The sequence below is a fragment of the Girardinichthys multiradiatus genome, chromosome 17 (assembly GCF_021462225.1).
Source record: "Girardinichthys multiradiatus isolate DD_20200921_A chromosome 17, DD_fGirMul_XY1, whole genome shotgun sequence".
In the NCBI taxonomy this organism is placed as follows: domain Eukaryota; kingdom Metazoa; phylum Chordata; class Actinopteri; order Cyprinodontiformes; family Goodeidae; genus Girardinichthys; species Girardinichthys multiradiatus.
The window spans coordinates 27,319,865-27,338,717 of NC_061809.1; the positions used below are offsets into that span (position 1 = coordinate 27,319,865).

Here is an 18,853-nt window from a genome sequence, read left to right on the forward strand (position 1 = left end):
TGTGGACGTTTTTTGATGGTCAACGTCTGCAATTAGACGTTGCTTTTCTTTAACAGTCAGCTGCAAGTCAAAGGAAACTTTAAGTTCTTATTGCAGCACATTCTGTGAGCTTTCATACCATATTTTCTTTGCATTGATCTGGTCATCTGAAACATTGGTGAAACTGGATCCTTGTTTTTTTCTTCTTTAAGAAAAATTAGATTTTTTTTTGTTTCACAGATTATTATATTTTTCATTGTATTACACAGCTGACTCACAGCTGCATAAAGGAAATTTTTTCTGGGTTTGGAAACGTAACGTTTTAAATCCTTGGTGGACCTTGGAGTTGAAAGCGGTTCACATCTTTTTCAGAACGGTTTGGACACAAAATAATCTACATCCCAAAGTCAACATATTAACATGATGCTTGAAGCTGCAAGAGTTCTGTCTTAAATGTTGCATCAGTACTGGGTCAGAACTATGTTCTGACCAATTCTTCTAAGATTGTTGAGTCCAACTGAATTCTTTATTTTGTAAAGAGGATAATCATAAAACAGAAAGAGAGGTGTACATGACCCATGACCAGGAAAACAAGAAATATCTGGAAAATATTAAACTGTTAAAACAAAATAAAATTAGCTTTCCAAATTACATTTCTACAGAAAACACAATACAAGCAGATCCTGAAGGGTTCTGTAAGTTTAAAATGGCCATAATATTTTGTTACATTTTCTGAAACAGAATATTTGAAAAAGTATTAAAAAAATATCCACATTATCTAACATCTCCTTTTGAAGTACCTTTAAAGACTTTTAAAATCTTTTGTTTTTATAATAAGTTTAAAGGTTGTATTTTATAGCATTTTGTTATTTAATTTGGCCTTTATTATGTTTTTCTTCATTGCTCTGTAATTAAAATGAATTATTAAATGAACTGAGGTAGTTTCAGAAAGAAATTTCATTATTCTGTCTGCTGAATTCTTAAATTTGGCATTTTAAAATGGGATTTTCTATTTTCAGAATGACATTTTTTTATATTTCTTATTTAGGGACTAAATCAAAAAGCCTCCACCTTAGTTCTTTGAAAATGTAGCGTCAAAAATCTTCAGGGATGGATAAACGGGAATGAAGGTGAAATATTTCACAACCTGCAGCGTAAACAATCTCTCTCCTGCTGGTTCTTCTCGTCCTTTTCTGTTTAAAATGTGACATAATTTAAAACACAAGTTAAAAGGTGAAGCTCTGCTCATGAACTCCTCCACCTCCCTCCTCTGCCACAGATCAATATCTGGTCCCTCCTTCTCCTCCACCAGTTTCCTGTCTGCTCAGCAGATAATATTCAGCTGTGAAGCTGCAGCGTTTACGTCCTGTTGTTTTATGTTGGCAAACAAATGTCCAGAGAATAATCTCAATTAGAAATAAATTCCTCATGGGATTTGCTACAGATTTCCCTCCTCCCCTCCTGGATGAAGTGGACCTGGTTTGTCTGCTGCAGAACTTGAAATTACAGCAAACAGCCTCTTTTGTTTCTGCTGAAGTGCAGAGTTTTTTACTTCCAGGGCTGAAAGTGTTGGACTAAAACACCTCATCTGCTGCTGCTGAGTTTTAAATCCCTGTTCATCCACTTCCAGATGCTTTAATATGAAACAAATACGTCCCCAACAGCAGCAGAGTGATCATCAAGCAAGATGTTGTTTAAAAAACTCACTGTAGGGCAAGTTATATTTAAAATATAAATTACATTTTTAATCTAAGTTGCCTTCTATTAATGAAAGACTGAAACCAAAAAGGTCCAGAAAATCTTTTTTACTCAAACTAGGGCTGCTATTAATGACTTTTTTTTTTTTAATTAATCTATAAACTTGTTTTTTGATTAATTGACCAAAATGATTAATTTTTCTCTTAAAAACTTTTTTTTTTTTTTAAAACATTTGCTTTTCTTCCATACCTCAAGATACAACGTATGAAATATGTGTATATAAAGTGCCACCTCCAGCCTAATAAAATAACATGAAGCCCAGACTCATATAATTTGTATTTATGAACTGTAGGTGTTATTTCTCAGTTTGTCTGATTAAAATCTATATATTTTTTTATATATTATTGTGATGAAGCAGCTTTGATTTGGTTGGCAGCACAAAGTCTGAACATGAACACATGGAGGCACAGCATTAACTGGTCAAACATACATATAGTGGATCATGTTTCTATAAATGCATATTAAGAGGAAAACGTAGCAGACAAGCAATGTGTCTAACATCATAAAGTGCATTTGGCAGCTTAAATAACTTACTGTGGCTTTTTCATTCCTATCAGCTCACCAGTAACCTCTGGGTGTTGTCTCTTGTGATCTCACTTGCTGCTGCAGTGAAAGGAGCTTCTAAACCTCGATGTATTGTCTCATAACTTGAATTATTCTGATCATTTAGACAACTTGAGCCTTTGAGAACATTAAACTTTTACAGCTGGGCTCATTTAGCTGTGGAACAGACTATTTTTGTCAGTTAGAGTTACCAAAGCTATTTTCTTTCCATTTTCTAAATGCCAGAATAATGAATGAGAGAAATGTTTTATTAACACCATGAGAAGATCCAGACATCTTATCGTCCAGGAAGAAGACAGGTTTCTACCTCAGCATAAACGACCCTGTGAAGATGCTGACTGAATCTGGTTAGAGCGTGTCATCATCCACAGGAAAAAAGTCCTGTACAACCTTGGATGGAAAATCCACTCAGCAAAGAAGAAGCCATTACTCCAAACATAACATTAAAAGCTAGATTACAGTTGGCAAATGCCCTCATGGACTAAGACCCTATGTTTTGGAGACATGCCCTGTGGTCTGATGACACTAAATTAAAGTGTTTGACCATATTGACCCTGTTTACATTTGGAGGAAGCTTCAAGCCTCGAAGAACCTTCCCAGCTGTAAAGTACGGAGGTGGCGGGTCGTGTTTTGTAGCTGTTTTGCCGCAGAATGGACTGGTGCACTACACAAAATAGATAGCACCATGAGCAGAGAACATTATGTGGAAATATTGAAGTAAAATCTGAAGACATGAGTCTGGAAGTTAAAGCTTGAAAACAATCCAAATAGATATTGACCCAAAGCACACTGCCAAGTTAGTTATAAAGTGATTTAAGGACAATAAAGTAATTGCTTTGCAGTGTCCAAACATTCTGATCTCAGTACCAAAGAAAATGTGTAGGCCGAGCAGAGCAGGTGTATGTGTGCAAGGTGACCTACAACCTGACCCAGTTACACCGGTTCTGTCAGGAAGAATAGGCCAAAGTTACAGCAAACTACGAGAAGCATGTGAGAGGAAGCCCAAACACCTCAGCAAAGTTATAGTTTTAAAGGCACTGATACAAATACTAAGGAAATGTCTGATTTGAAGGTTTGGGTCTGTTTCTACAGTGTATATAAACATCTGGGTACAACTGTATGTCTTATAAAAGCTCTGCTTTGACACGTTTCTACAGCTTTCCTTCAAACCAAAGCAAAGTATATTAAAACCATATGGAAATATGTTTATCATTTAACACAGCGTGGAAATAGTTCTGCATAAATCGATGCATCAAAAATTTTACACTTAAAAATATATCTAATCTACCTCTGATTGTGTTTGAAGGTGAGCAGGCGGAAATTAAAGACACTTCCAATCAGTGACAGGAAACATTAATGCAGGGATGTCAACGTTCAGTCCTCCAGAGCTGCATGTGTCTCTTCTCCAACACACCTGAATCAAATGGTTGAATTCCCTCATCAGCATTCAGTCATTCAGCTCTGCAGAGGCCTGGTACTGAAATCCATGTGATTCAGTTGTGTTGCAAAACGGATGCATCGATGGGTACATCTCAAAATATTAGAATATCGTGAAAAATTATTTCATCACATGTTTCAGAAAGTGAAACTCATATATAGATCCATTACCCATAGTGTGAAATATTTCAAGCCTTTTGTTTCTTACAATTTTAATGATCATGGCTAACAGATAGTGAAAACCCAAAAGTCAGAGTCTTCAGAAAATTTGAATACATAAGGTCAATCAAAAGGGACTTTTTAAATAGAAATAGCAGTCCTCTGAAAAGTATGTTAATTTGTATGCTCTTATACTTGGTTGGGACTCCTTTTGCATGAATTATTTGATCAGTGCAGTGTAGCATGGAAGCAATCAGCCTGTGATTCTGCTGAGGTGTTCAGGAAGCCCAGGCTGCTTTGATAGCTTCCTTCAAGAGCATTTCTAGCCATCAGGTTGTGACTTTAAGCTCAAACACACCCTGGTTCTGCAGCAGGACGGTGATCTAAAAAACACCAGCAGCTCCAACTCTGAATGGCTCAAAAAAATAGTGACCCAGTCAAAGTCTGTACTTGAATCTGATTAACATGTTGTGTTGTAAGCTTAAACAAGATCATGCCGCAAAGGGTTGACCGATCATTTAAGTTCTGAGAACAGGTTGGCTTAGGTAGCTTTTTTACTTAAATATAATAAATAAAATCATCATTTGAAGACTGCTTGGTCTTTTTACTCAGATTATATTTGATATTAACATTTGTTTTACCAAACAGCGAAAACATAAGAAGTCTCTAGAGAACCAAATAGCTTTTCGCAGCATCATAACTTTGGGTATCTATACGTATATAAATAAAAAGCATAGTGTCATCAGCATAGCTTTGGAAACTGATGGTATTTCCTGATTATTTCACCAAAAGCTACAATAAAACTGGACCAAGCCCAGAACCTTGTGGAATACTATCAATGGTGGATGTGGAGGGACATGATCATGGTGTAACTTCTTACACAACTTATTCTTCACACTTTTTACACCAGAAATACATCTCGGAGCAGGTGGAGAAGAGTTGGCAAACCGTTCTCAATTAAACAAAACGCCAGGTGTTGACCTGAAAGTATCAGGGTGTCTGTAGAAAATATCTCTAACAGTCACCTGCTCTCTGCAGCCACGGAGTGTTAATTAACATGTGGCTGTGTCGTACAGAGAGCGATCTGTTACCCAAACGAGTTTAAATAGCTTCATGTTGGAGGAGGTGAAGAACAGGTGCAGAGGAGGAGTGACACTTTGGAAGTGATGGACGATCAGCAGACGGTTTAAAGTTCAACAGCTGCTCCTGAACGCAGCTCCGACCTGGCATCTGTCTTTGTGCTGGCCCAGTTTAAGTCCATCTGGTCATTATGATGCAGATGGACCCCCACATTTCTGCCACTGCAGGTGATATAGTCTCTGTTAATTAGAGCTGATGTCTCATTTAGTCAGATTTTTTCTATTCCTCACAAATCATTCTAATTTCAACCACATGTGCATTTTTAACTAATTATGTGATTTGTGGAGAAAACCCTTCACTGAGTGTCTACTTTCTGTGTGTTCGTGCTGGTGAACATAATGAAGACAATAATCAGCCTAAAGCAGAGGAGCAGATCGACATCTAGAACATCCAGGAATTAGTCAGATCTGACTGTTCTTCCAGTCCTAACAGTATTCATTGCAACTATTTAATCTCACAGATGAACATGCTTGGTTGCTGCTCAGATCAGAACGTTGATCATTTAATGTGAGAAAATACATTCTTTGATTCACAGAATATCCATTTAAGCAGATTATTAGACTGAAACTTCAGTTTATTGCACAGTTGTGCTGTAGAAGGAAAAAGAAACAAGCATTTTTGTTCAGCCCCTTTTACTCTGAAACCCGTGGATAAAAAACAGTACAACCAAATTGCCCTCAGAAGTGTCTTTAGTAAAAACGAGCCCACCTGCATGTCATTTAATCTCAGTATGAATCCAGTTGTTCTATGAAGGCCTCAGTGGTTCGTTGGAACACAGCAGACAGGTCAGGGAGAAAGTTGTGGAGAAGTTTAAAGCAGGGCTAGGTTCTAGAACAATATCCCAAGCTTTCAACATCTCCCAGAGCTCTGTTCAATCGATCACCTGAACATGGAGAGAGCATGGACCAACTCAGACCTACCAAGACATGGACGGGCAAGGAGAACATTAAACAAAGAGGCAGCCAAGAGGTCCATGGTGACTTAGGAGGAGCTGCAGTTAACCACAGCTCAGGTGGGAGAAGCTGTTGATATGGCAACTACTGGTCATTTACTCTACAAATCTGATCTTTATGAGAGAGTAGCAAAAGGTTTACCTTCCAGCAGGATAATGACCCATAACACACACCCAGGGATATACTGGAAGGGTTTAGATTAAAGGCAGTTAATGTTTATAAATGAGGGTTCATTTTTCCTCCACTTCACAGTTATGCATTACTTTGGTGGGTCACCTTAAATGTCAACAATATACACGTAAGTCTGCATATGAATATTCTTTCAGGTTGTTTTAGCAGCTATTTTAATAAACAGAGCCATAGCTGCATATCTATCCCCTTATTGAAGATTCAAATTGTCATTAACCAGCCCCCCCCAAAAAAAAAAAATTACCACAGTTAATTATTTTAATTACAGATTATTGGAGTAAAATCTTAATCTGCAAACATCAGTATGAACAGGTCAGCGCTGTACAAAAATCTATATTCACGATAAGCCTTGAGAGCTGCAGTCAGTGCATCTTAATCAGGTGAATTAAAATCATGCGTTCCATATCCCAAGAATTAAACAGATCCATAGAAGTCCAGGAATTAGGCTCATCCCTGCCCTTGCTGCTTATGTATGGAATGGCTCCTTTTCTTCGTGCTCCTTATGATCTTAACACTCATGCATCAATATTTCTTTACGCAATGAAAAATCATTTGAAAACAAGTCTCCTTATTAAACCCTGCAATCCACAAATTAGACCGAGCCACCTAGATTTAAACTGATCCCAGGGATAAGGTACACTGAGTTTGTTAAAGCTGGACATGTTGGCAGGAATCATGACAGAAAATAAAGGGAGAGAAGACTGATGGTCACAAGATAAAAGGAAGGATTAAATATATCATTTAAATTTAGCGTTGGGATTAAAAAGTGTAGAAATAAGAAAATAAAAAGGCAATAAAACACTTTTGAGTGTAAATGTAAATCTTGAAAGAAACCTTTAAAACTTTGGTATATAATGAACACACAAGAAAACAAACTGATAATAAAATATTAACTACTCGTGACCAAATTAAACTTAAATTTTTAATCAATTCTTTAAAATAAATAGCAACCTCTAATATAAAGATCAAAGAAAAGCCCAATATCCCCTGAAAGCTATTCATTTAAAATCAGCTTGATTTTCGCCCAGTTTTTCAGTAACTGGTTCCTTGCAGCAAGTATCAGCTGCTTTAAATGAAGCACCCTCATTGGTTAAAATAGAATATCAAATCAGTCTCATAATTTTTCATTATTGTTAATTTAACAGCAGAAGTGTGCCTGACCTCTCCAAAGAGTCTGCCATCAAAATAATTACGAGATTTGTTTCTTTTAATGCAACAAGGGAATTAATATTTTAGGAAGGGTGCTTTATTTTGGAAGAGCTCAGGGTTTACTTTGACTAAACCATTTCCAGCTGTCTAGCTGAAATAACCAAGAGAGTCTGGAGATTAAAAAGTGAATATGAAAGATTTTCTTACACTGCTTACTTTGAATAACTTATTAAAACTAAGTGGAGATATTTGATTTTGGTTGACTTGATTAATTTAAGAGCATCCAGTAGCCCAACAGCCAGGCAGTCACTCTTCAAAGTTCCCAGCAGAAACCTTCAAATGTCTTATTCTGTATGTTGACATTAGTTCAGTATTCCAGCAGGATCCAAAGACCGTTCTTTGTGTTTCCAGGAGAAGCAACGCTTCCTGACCGATGTTCTCCATGAGGTGATGCTGCTGGATGGGCTGAGTTCTTCCCATCCTATATCTCAGCAGGTGGAAAAGGCGACAGACATCGACCGGGTTTTTGACTGGATCGCCTACAAAAAGGTGGGTGAACTTGGACTGCTGAAGGGTTTTACCAGGTGAGTATTCCCCAAAGTTTTCTGTATAACTTCCTGTTTATAAGCAGAGTAAGCAAACACCAAATGTCTACCAATGTTAAAATGGTTGCAGATTAAGAAGAAAACAGCTTTCTCCATTTTTGATATGCTGCTTTTCCCCTTTGCTTCCTATAGGGGGCGGCATTGATCCGGATGCTGGCAAATGTGATGGGACAGCCGCTGTTTCAGAAGGGACTCAACGTAAGTTTCTCTATGGATGCAGCCGTCTATCCAGAGGTCTTAATATTTTAACCGACAGCTGGCTGGTGGCTTTGAAGTGTTCTTAAGAGATTTGTCAACGAGTCAGCTCAAGGGTTTTAGACAGACATATTGTGTGTAGAGGGTGTCTGCAAAAAGCCATATTTTAGACACTTTTACTGTTAAGAGCTTATGGTAATTGCAGGTTTTAGCTGAAGACAGTTTTTCTACTTTTTTCTTGTAAAAAAAACACTTTGGTCTGGGTTAAAGCAACTTTAACAGCCACAAAAGGGTTTATTCTTCTTCTTTCGGTGTTTCTCCAATCCTTTATGAAAGAAGTTTAATGAAGCAGGATGGTGGTCGTCTCTATGCTGCCGTTTTAGTCTCTAAGATGACTCTCCACCAAGGTTGGGTCTTGATCTTTTACCACAGGATTTAAAGGCGTTTACATCAAGTATTGTTGGAATACAAACCTTTACATCAGTCAGAGATCCTGAGCTGTAGGTAAAGACACTTCTGAGGGTGATGGTTACACTGAGGAATGCTCAATACTTTTCTGCATCCATATTTCACTTTATCATCCGCCAGTTTCAGAGACTCTCCAGAGATTTGGGGGATTACCTTCTGAGTTAAAATGCAGATTTGAGTTTCAGACAAAAGGGCCTACTCTAGTCTGACACCTTGTGGTTTATTAAAGGTCCAACATTAACTAACCTTTTGAGAGGACTCTTATCCAATGCAAATGAAAAATGTATTTATTTATGATTTTCCAGAACCCTCTACACAATCTCCACAACATGGTGGAGTTTGCACATCCCTGTGATCCTTGGGCCTGTGTGGCATTAGGTCCCATGTGGGGTTTCCCATGGCAACCAGGTCTCAGGGGTGGGATCAGACTATAAGTGATATAAAAATGTCAGTAAAGGAATACCAAGTTATTTGGTGTACCTCTTCCTTAAGTGGTGAGATTCGGGCAGCTCCGATTCCTGGAATCATCATCTGCGTTTAATGGACCTGGAATGTCCTAAACATGTTATGGGGCGAAGGCTGTGAGGAGTTCCATCAATGATGGGGAGCTCTGGGTCGAGCATCAAAAGGAGTCTGTGGAACCGGTTCAGACATGTGATCAGGATGCACTCTGGCAGCTCCCTTTCAAGGTTTTCTTGGTACATCCTAAAGGTAGAAGAAAGCTTTGGTGAGAACGTTTCTATCTATGCCTCCACAGGCACTGAAAGCAGAAGTTCACATTTCAGTTAATTTAGATAATATTTCAACTAAGGTTAGTAGATTTTATTAATGTTTTTAAATGTAAGCAGTGATATTCAGCATGTGTGGCTTATTTGGATAAGCTTGCAAACAAAAACAGTATTTAGTAGTGTTTTCTAATTAAAGTTAACAGAAAATGTGAGGTGTCAAGGAGTTTAAAGTTGGAGGTGACTCACTGGGAAGATTTAACCAGCAACAGATACACTACCCCTCTACCAGGGCCTTGATCTGATTTGGCTCTGCTTCAGGCAGTGGAAACAATAGTGGTAAAAGAACAACCCCAGAACAAAAAACTCACATAAAGATGTTTTACAATAAGGAAGCATTAACTTGTGATTCTTTAACAGCGGTTACACTCTTAAACATAACTAAAAACGCATCAAAGTCACAGGGAAGTTCTAGTAGATTTTTCATGCAGCTTAGAAAATCAGTGCTTGAAAATATTGTGAAATTAGCCTGAAAAAACTAACAAAAACACAACTTTGACTGTAGTGTTTATTCTCTCTGCCTCCACAGATGCCGGATTATTGTATTTCTGGAGGGATTTTACTAATGTAATAACATAGAAGTATTGTAGATTCTGCATCTGAAATGAACATTAAGAACGATTAAAGCATTTATTTCCCAGGGTTATATGTTTTAGCCCGGTTCCTGTATGGGAAATGAATGGGTCTCAAAAAAGACGCCAAAAAGACCCTGAGTACTGGAAAATCCTCCAGGTGGCAGAACCTCACATTTTTTTCTCATGTCCTTCTCTAGATCTGAGACTAGATGTAGTTTTATCAGTTTTTCTTACAGGTCTTCACTTCCTTAACCTCACTGAATAACTGCAGTCAGGTCAGCAGGTTGTGAGGGCTCTCAAGCACTTCTAATCACAGGAAGCTCCATAGTCAGACTTTAAAGGCCAAAGCAAAGGCTTCATGAATATTGATGATTTATATTTCCTTCCAAAGAACAGTGCAAACGCTTCTTTTTTTCATTCTGACTCAAGCAAAAAAGAATTATTCAAATATAATCAAAAAAGGCTCTGAAAATATGCAGCTGTCAAACATTAATAAGTAAATCTTTGGTATAATAAAGTATTATAAGATTCCTGGGATGATATTTTTATTTTCTTCACTTAGGGACAAGTTCAAAGACAAATCAGCTGCTGGCTGAAAAATGGATCAACGAAGAAGCTGGGAGGAATTTAGTGACAGAAATAACTTTTTCTAGAAGTTTTATAATGTTTGATTTTTAAATAGATAAATATCCAAAGAATACACAGCTACTGCAGTGATAATTAGAGACCCACTTCATTATGGATGAATGTTGTCTTAAAAAATGGAGGCCAGCAGAAACTGCAAATCATCATTTTTATAAAGTTTGTTTTACAGCCAGAAACTGTTTTCTTAACCATAAAACTGGACTCAGACCACAGAAAAGTTAAACATGTTATTTGATGCATCCTGAAGATGATTACATATTTTTATTTGCTCTAAACAGTCACAAAAATATGCTTTGTTCATTTCCACACACACACAGACACACACAATAAATGCTCTGTCCTGATTTTCCGCCAAATATTTAGGTGACCCAGAACCTTCAGGAAACCAGGTTGGATATAAAAGTTGCATGTATTAAAATGTAATTTAAATGCAATAACACAAAAAAACACAAAGCACAGGAATTTTGCATCATGGTTTAGTTTGTGGGGCTCCACAGAGTCACAGAAAAACAACCATTAAATAATTCAGTGACAAATTTAGGTCATAAAGTGAGTTAATGCCAGACTGACTTCATATTTCTTATTAGAAATGACTTTATAAAAATACAGAATTATACAGCAAATACCTCAGATCACCAAACAGAATTTATTATCAGAGAGGGATAACCAAAATTCATTTTTCCAATGATGATTTCAATAATTGGGGAAGAAAAGCTATTCAAACCAATCTGACCATGTGTAAAAAAGTAACTGGTAATGAATTTTTACATCACTGTGGAGGAATTTTGACCCACTCTGCTTTGCAGAATTAAGTCAACCACATTGCAGGATTTTCAAGCAGGAACTGCATATTTAAGGCGTGAGAAATCGTCTAAGTTGGATTCAGACGTGGTCTTGCTAGTGTGCTTTGATCATTGTCCTGCTGCATAACCAAAGTGTGTCTTTGGGCTTAAGGTCACAACCTGAAGGCCAGAGGTTCTCCTTTCACATTTTGTGGTAGAGAGCAGAATTCATGGTTTCATCAAATATGGCAACTCGTCCTGGTCCTGAAGTAGCCCCAGACCATCACATTACCATCATCATGTCTGACTGTAGGTATGAAGGTCTGATTCTGAGATGGTGTCTTGTGAATCATAAAGATGTTTTTGGTAAATGTGAGACTTGTGTTCTTTTGGGTCAGCAGTAGTTCTGCTCATCCCATGGAGGCCATTTTTGCCCAGTCTCTATTTTATATTGTATTGTGAACTGTGACCTTAACTAAGGCAGTGAGGTCTGCAGAGCTTTAGATGTTGTTCTGGATGTTTTTCCTCTGGGATGAGTCATCGATGCACTCTTGGAGTCATTTTGGTAGGTTGGCCACTCCTGGGAAGGTTCTCCACTGTTTCATGCTTTCTCCATCTGTGGATGATGGTTCTCACTCTGGCTTGCAAATGGCTTTGTGACCCATTCCAGATTGATAGATGTCAGTGATGCTAGTTGCCTTTTCTTCGTGTTTCCAATACTTATTGAGTTTCATTTCATTCTATTGCATGTTCTTCCATCCATCCTGGTTTTTCCAGCTTTCACTGGACTCTGGAAATTGGAGTCTGGAAAAGTAAGGGATTTTTACAAGACAAATTTCAAAAAACTGAAACATGTACCAACACATGGTGCAAAATAATTAAAAAGACCTTCAAATTGCAAGAAAACATGTAAAATATCATTAAATCTATTCTATAGAAACAAGACAGAAAAACAAAACGGCACCAAGGAGGAAAATACTCTTAAAAACATGCAAAATGCATCCAAAGTCATAATGAGCCCTAAAAAGAGAGTCACTCCTGCAGATTCCAAAGCCTCAGACAGATTACTATTTGGCGTGTACATTTGGACACGTTTCGTTCTGCAGTTATTTCCCAACATTTTAATTAAATGACACAAACACATACATATGATATAGATCTACAGACATGTTTGGCCTTACCTTGCAGCTGGAGAAACTGACTCCTGCAAACACCAAGCATCAATATTTCATCTTTTTATGTCTGACAGAAAGGTTCTCCCTCAGAAATGTGACCAGAAGCAGGTAACGCTGGGATCTTCAGGGTGATGTAAATGTGGGATGAATTCTTCATTAGCACATTTCGATACTCTCAGAATCTGAGCAGCAGAGAAGCCATCTGAAAGCAGGAGTAAAGTGGCAGCTGAAGTGTTTGCTGCGTTGACAGAGATCCTTCAAAACGGAAACAAAGACCTCATTAACAGACTGTGAAGCTGTAACTGTTCCACCATAAATTTGCCACCTTTATTCCCACATTCGCTGCCGACAGATTTCTCCTAATGAGATTCCTGCTGCCCATATTTATCACCGGCTGCTTGTTTGCCTTTAAATCTGTTTGTGTTGGACTGGCGGTGTGTGTGCTGTGTTCGTACATCTGTTCCTGTCAGTAAAGGTGATGGAGTCAAACTCACTTACACATGGTGATCTGTTATCATGTCATCTTGTTGCTGGTTGGCTTCTCGAGCCCCATACACACCGTTAGAGCCCAAAGGGGTGAGATGAGCTCAGGGCCTGTCCGTGTTCTGCGTTATCTCCTGCCATTTCCTGCTGTTGTGTTTGTGGGATTATGAACTCATCTAAACCTCTCACGTCTCCAAGCTTTTACAATCCTCTGCAATGAGAATGAGCGAGAAACACAAGCCTCCTTGGAGCGTTGAGGATCTCTCTGGGAGCCTTTGAGTCTTCAGCTTGGAAAACTGACTGGAATTGAGCCCAAAAGCTCTTAAGACTCCTCACAAGTCCTCACAGCAGCGAGGCTCTTCATGTCACCAAGATTAAAAATTCAACTCTTCTGTTCTGACAGGTCTTCTGTCTAAAAGCTTTTCACTGTACACCAATAACATGTTGGGTCCCAGAAATGAAGGAATTTACTCACAGATACCTGCTTCCAGGTAAGAGCCCACGCTGAGCAACCTTTGGCTCTTTGGCTCTCAGATTCTTCCCACAGATTCTTACCCACTCTCAACGCCAACCTCTTTTTAAATAATACAACAACAGCAGGAAAATTACAAAATTTGTTATTGGGGAATGTTGTTGCAGTAAGGAAACAGGGAACAACACTTACCTCCAGTTTTGCACCTGTTAAAATGTTGGGGGTGTAAAAGAATACAAAGAAATGTGCAAAAATCTGGTGTACACCCTTAATTAATATTTAGTTTAAGCACTTTTTGAGTTTACACCTAACACCTAAAACCTTTGGATGTTACTTCAATCCAATGCACCGACCTTACCTCCTCGTTCCCTCAGGTTCTACTGAGTCCTGCTAGTGACCAATTGTGTTGATGTGGAGACAAATCTAAAGGTTATGGGTCACCAATCCTCCAGGGCTGGATTTTGACACGTGACCTAAAATATCATCTATCCTGGTAGGGTTGCCCCTACTATGAATGTCCACATTTGCATTCTTTAGCTAAAGCTAAAGAGGTTACAGAGGATTAGAAGGATCTCGTTGAGCAAAGGGCGTTAGTCAGCACAAGGCGATACAGTCTAAATGAAGTCAATAATCTGGGACAACAGATGTGACCAAAACTGGATGTTTGCCCAAAATTACTGAAAGAGAAGGAAGGCTGACGTCAAGCCTGAAGGACTGGTTGTGCTCTACATGCAACTACAATCTTCTGTATTTTCCATATGTCTGCACTAACCAGTGTTGATATCCAGAAGCAGTTTAATTTTCCAAAGGAAACATCCTTACCTGGATAAATTCCCCCAAAACCTTGAGGGAGAATATTTTACTGTCAGTTGAAACTAAACTTAGAGTTATGGTCTACCTTTCCAAAATGTTGTTTTGACAAAAAAATAACACAGAACATCAACTAAAGATGGGCTGTGTTATGCCCAAAGTTAAACATGGTGGTGGCAGTATTATGCCCCGGGGTTACCTTTCTTTAGATGGAGGTAGACTTTCTGTCAAAGTCTTAGATTGTTCGAAATCCAGGCCAGTTTTCGATCAAATCCTTGCCTGCTCGAAAGCTGCAGCTGAAGATGGATTTTATGTTTCCGCATCACAGTGAGTTTAAATCAACATTATGAGAGGAAAAGTAAAGTTTTGAAACGGGCTAATAAAAGTCCTGAGCAGCCTTATCAAAGTCCTGAACTAAATACATCAGAAAGACTGGACAATGGAGGTCCTCCAAGTTTGAGAGCAAATATTAGTAAGACAAGCAGTGGTTTGCTGATAAACACCTACCAAAGAACACTGGATGCTGATGTTAATACATATTTATTAGTTAAAGGCTTTCCCCCTAACGAATGTTTGTCTCTTGCTTTAATCGTACAGGATAAATCATGTATCTGGAAAGCTTGTCCATGTTTTTTATGGTCTCATTTCTTTTGCACACAGAAACCTGGGATTTTAACAGTGCTATGTAAATCTTTAAAAACCACTTAATCTGTGATTATTTCCAGATCACAAGATTTAAATATCTAGGCTCCAATCAGGCTGAATGTAATCTAAAGGGTTGTACGCATGATAGAGGAGCCTATAACTCTGTTTCTTGGATGTTTACTTGAAAAATGTTTACAACCAAAGCAGCAAACTGACTGATACTCCATGATTTGAGAGTAGCTATAGCCGTAATAAAGCCTCAGTGATCTCCAGGTAAATATAGACGGCACTTAGATGAAGCTGTTTTAGTCTAGCAGGTATCAATCAATCATCCTCTGCTGAGGATCTTTGCTGTGGGAGGAGTTTGTAAAACAAGGTGACTCACTGTAGCTCTCCTGGCTCACAGGGAGTTTGTTCTCCTGCTTTATAAACTAAATGCTTTCCTTTGAAGGGCGTAATGATCAGTGTTGCTGCTCTGTTCAAACTACCTGCCCGCAGTGCTATGTTTACCAGCATAGTCTGTTTTCGAGCAAATTTAAGAAGTAGCAAATTCAATTTACTGTCTGCTTTGTTCACAGTCTGGTTTGATACAGCCAAGATGAAACGTTTCTTGCTTTGGTCGTGTTGTACAAATCCAAGCAATGAGTTGGAGATTATTAAAACTGGCAGCTCTTTGTTTCAGAGCAACGCTGAAACTCTGCAGCTCAGTGGAAGAGCCTGCAGACGCCAAACAAAGCAGATAACTTTGATACTGCAGCAGATTTCCTCTAACTGTGAAGTCATAATAAACGAGCCCTGCTGCCTGTCACTCTTAACTCACTCACAGCTTCACCGCAGAGATGTGTTTGTTCGGGAGGCGTCAGCTGCATGGAGATGTCCTAGAATACGGCAGCAGCGGGGACAGCCTGGCAAGAGCCAACTTTGATCATCTGGAAATAAAAAAACAGATGAGGAAGAAGTAGGCAGCCTCCCAGGACTTAATAAAAAGTTCATCTGTAGCTGTACTTCATCAGCTAAAACTGTCTTAGTCTGGTCTATTAATCTGTCCACCTTGGGCCGGTTCAAACCCACTAACAGCACCACTGACCACCTGTTTATTTTGCCCACAATCATTTTTACATTCAGCATTCAACAAAACATTTTTACATGTAGTTAAGTACAGTCAGCTGCAGTTATTAAGCCAACAAATGAATTAAATCATTAACTGAGTTCTGCTGGGCAGTCAAATGTCACATTAAAGATCAGATAGAGAAATGAACATGAGATTGTTTTATTTTTCTAATGTTTGGGTTTTATCATAATTCTACAAGGTTTTCTATAAATCTCAGACAATAACACCCTGAGTAAAAATAATCTTTCATTTTCTCCTCGTTCTAGAAGAGGAGAAAATTTTGGTTCAGCTGAAGAAAAGATTCAGCTGCCATTATTTCCTTCAGTTTATATCTTTTCATACTTTGAAAGGTTTAACATTTGAAATACGGTAGCTTAAATCGCAATCATATCTTTAATGTTTTTATTTATTTTTGAGATGTTTTATGCATCTTATGCCATGTTTGTCATAATCTGCCCCTATTTTCTATATATATATATATAGGTAATGAGTACAGTGTGTTTTGTGTTGCAATATATTTTATTTCTATTCCATTACTTGAACTTGCATTTCAAACAATTAAGAACATGACTTAGACTTGTCCATCAAAGACTTAAGCCTTGACTTGGAGTTGTGTATCCAATATTTGAGACTTGATTGAACTTGCTCCTCAAAGACTTGAGATGTAAATTAAACTTGTGTCTCAAAGACTTGAGATATGGATTGGCCCTAAAAGACTAGATTCTTAACTTAGAGTTGCCTCTCAAAAACCTGAGACTAGAGTTGAAGTTGTGTCTTAAATCCCTGAGACTGTACTTAACCCTCAAAGACTTGAGACTTGAACTTGTCTTCAACATTTGAGACTTGATTTAGACTAAGCACTTCAGGGTCACAATGATATTCAGGCGTAGGAGCTTGAGGACACTATTAGTGTGGATTACGTGGTTCTGGTCTTGGTACGAGTCCAGTAAGGATATTTAAACGGTACCTGATGAACAGTTAAATGTGTGTGAAACATCAGAATGAAGGTTTTCGTGGTCACTACACTAGCATTTATTCTCAGAGGCAGTTTCATCATTTGGGAGCTACTGAGTTCTTAAATTGGCTGTAATCTGTCTGACAATCCATTTTAACACAAAGCTGTACATTATCAGCCTGCAGATCATGTTACTCCTGTGGTAAAACTGTCCAGCACTTGATAATTAACCTGGAAACTAATTCTGCACAGATGAGAATAAATCTGATTCTGATTTCTTTCACTTTTTAGGATTATCTCCTGAGTCACATGTACAGCAACGCAGCCAGAGATGACCTATGGAGCAAGCTAACTCAGGTACATCTCACCTGTTTGTCTGGTTTTGAACCTCCTTGTTCTCATTTGGCCCAAAAGCTTTAGGGCAGGGCTCCACATTAGCTTCTGCAGGAATGGATAGCAGCCTGACTCACTGAAGCTGTTAATTATTGGGTAATTCTAATGAAGGCCAGAAAGATGCTCGTTAAGACTGATATGATGAGATGTAGAGAGTTTGTTGCCTTGGTAACTCAAGTGACTTGTTTTCTCATTTGGTCTTCAAACAAGAAGAAGTTTTTAAATGTAATCACCATCAATACATGTTTTGATTAGCAGGCAGTCAATCAGACGTCTAATTTACCTGAAGGTCATACATCTCACTCTAATTCTCAGTTAATTTAACAGTTTGATGTCTTCTTTGTTTTTGTTTAAAGGCCATGCATTCAGAAGGGCGGGACATTGATATCGGAGAAATGATGGACAGATGGACTCTACAAATGGGTTACCCTGTCGTCACCATCAGCAAGAACCAATCGGAACAACTGCCAACCCATTACATCACCATCACCCAGGAGCATTTCCTGTATGGAGAGGAAGTCAGAAACAACATCAGGTTAGACTCCTGGAAAACAATAATAACAATAATTTTGTGTTTTGTTTGTTATTTTCAGGGCTTCATTCAACAAGCATAATAAAAAGTTTATAAAAGAAGCAGTGAATTAAAAAATATGAACATTTAATGCCTAACCATAGGTAACTTCGATACTAATGTGGGAAATCTGAGCATATTTAGGTCTGCTCAAGTCTAAAAACTAAGATTATTACATTTAAGAAGTTTCAGAATCTCTGCAGAAACCCTGAAATTTAAGGTGTTGTGGTCAGACAGATGGAGGTAAAATGAATTGGGAGGATTATTGGGGCTGCCATTTTGTAAGCAAACCTTTGGAATCATTGACCTCGGACCGAGGTGGTGACTCAAGTTTGAGACTCTGACTCAAGTTGCAAAAATAAAAGAAATTAGACTTGACTTAAACTTGTGTCCTAAAGACTTGAGACACGACTTAGACTCATGGTCTGAGACTCGAGTCTTAGTACCAGTTTTTATTTCTTGTAATGAAGAGTGAAAGGAAGCTGGTATGTGAGCTCCAGACTGCAGCGGCTGCATGTTTTACTGTGAAAGGATGAGCTTGATTATTAGCAGGTGGACTCCACGCGTCAATGAAACTAGATAGCTAAGAAAGACTAGTCATAAATGTCTAACTTATCACAATTCAACATTCGTCAGCAATAAAACTTGGGATTTTTAAAAACCTTTTTAGTTTGGTTTTGAATAGAAATGCTGTTCCTGCATGTTATACGGAGTTAAGTGATTTATGTACTTAATGTGTCACAGTTTATGACTTTGCGTTTTAAGACTCATCTGACCTGGAGTTTGGAAAAGTCATAGAAAGGATCATCTTAAAACGTCATGTTTTAAGATTCACTAAATTTGTTCATTTACAGT

General features: G+C 38.2%; 1 protein-coding gene across 7 annotated transcripts in view; it reads left to right on the forward strand.

The window, feature by feature from the left end:
- LOC124883040 (thyrotropin-releasing hormone-degrading ectoenzyme-like) overlaps positions 1-18,853 on the forward strand; it is a 344,041-nt gene that overhangs the window by 268,136 nt on the left and 57,052 nt on the right. For all 7 annotated transcript variants that reach the window (XM_047389881.1, XM_047389880.1, XM_047389882.1 and 4 more), the window contains 4 exons: positions 7,740-7,877; positions 8,066-8,131; positions 17,326-17,391; positions 17,784-17,962. In XM_047389881.1, the coding sequence (XP_047245837.1) occupies positions 7,740-7,877; positions 8,066-8,131; positions 17,326-17,391; positions 17,784-17,962 (449 nt within the window). The remainder of the gene's footprint in view (positions 1-7,739; positions 7,878-8,065; positions 8,132-17,325; positions 17,392-17,783; positions 17,963-18,853) is intronic.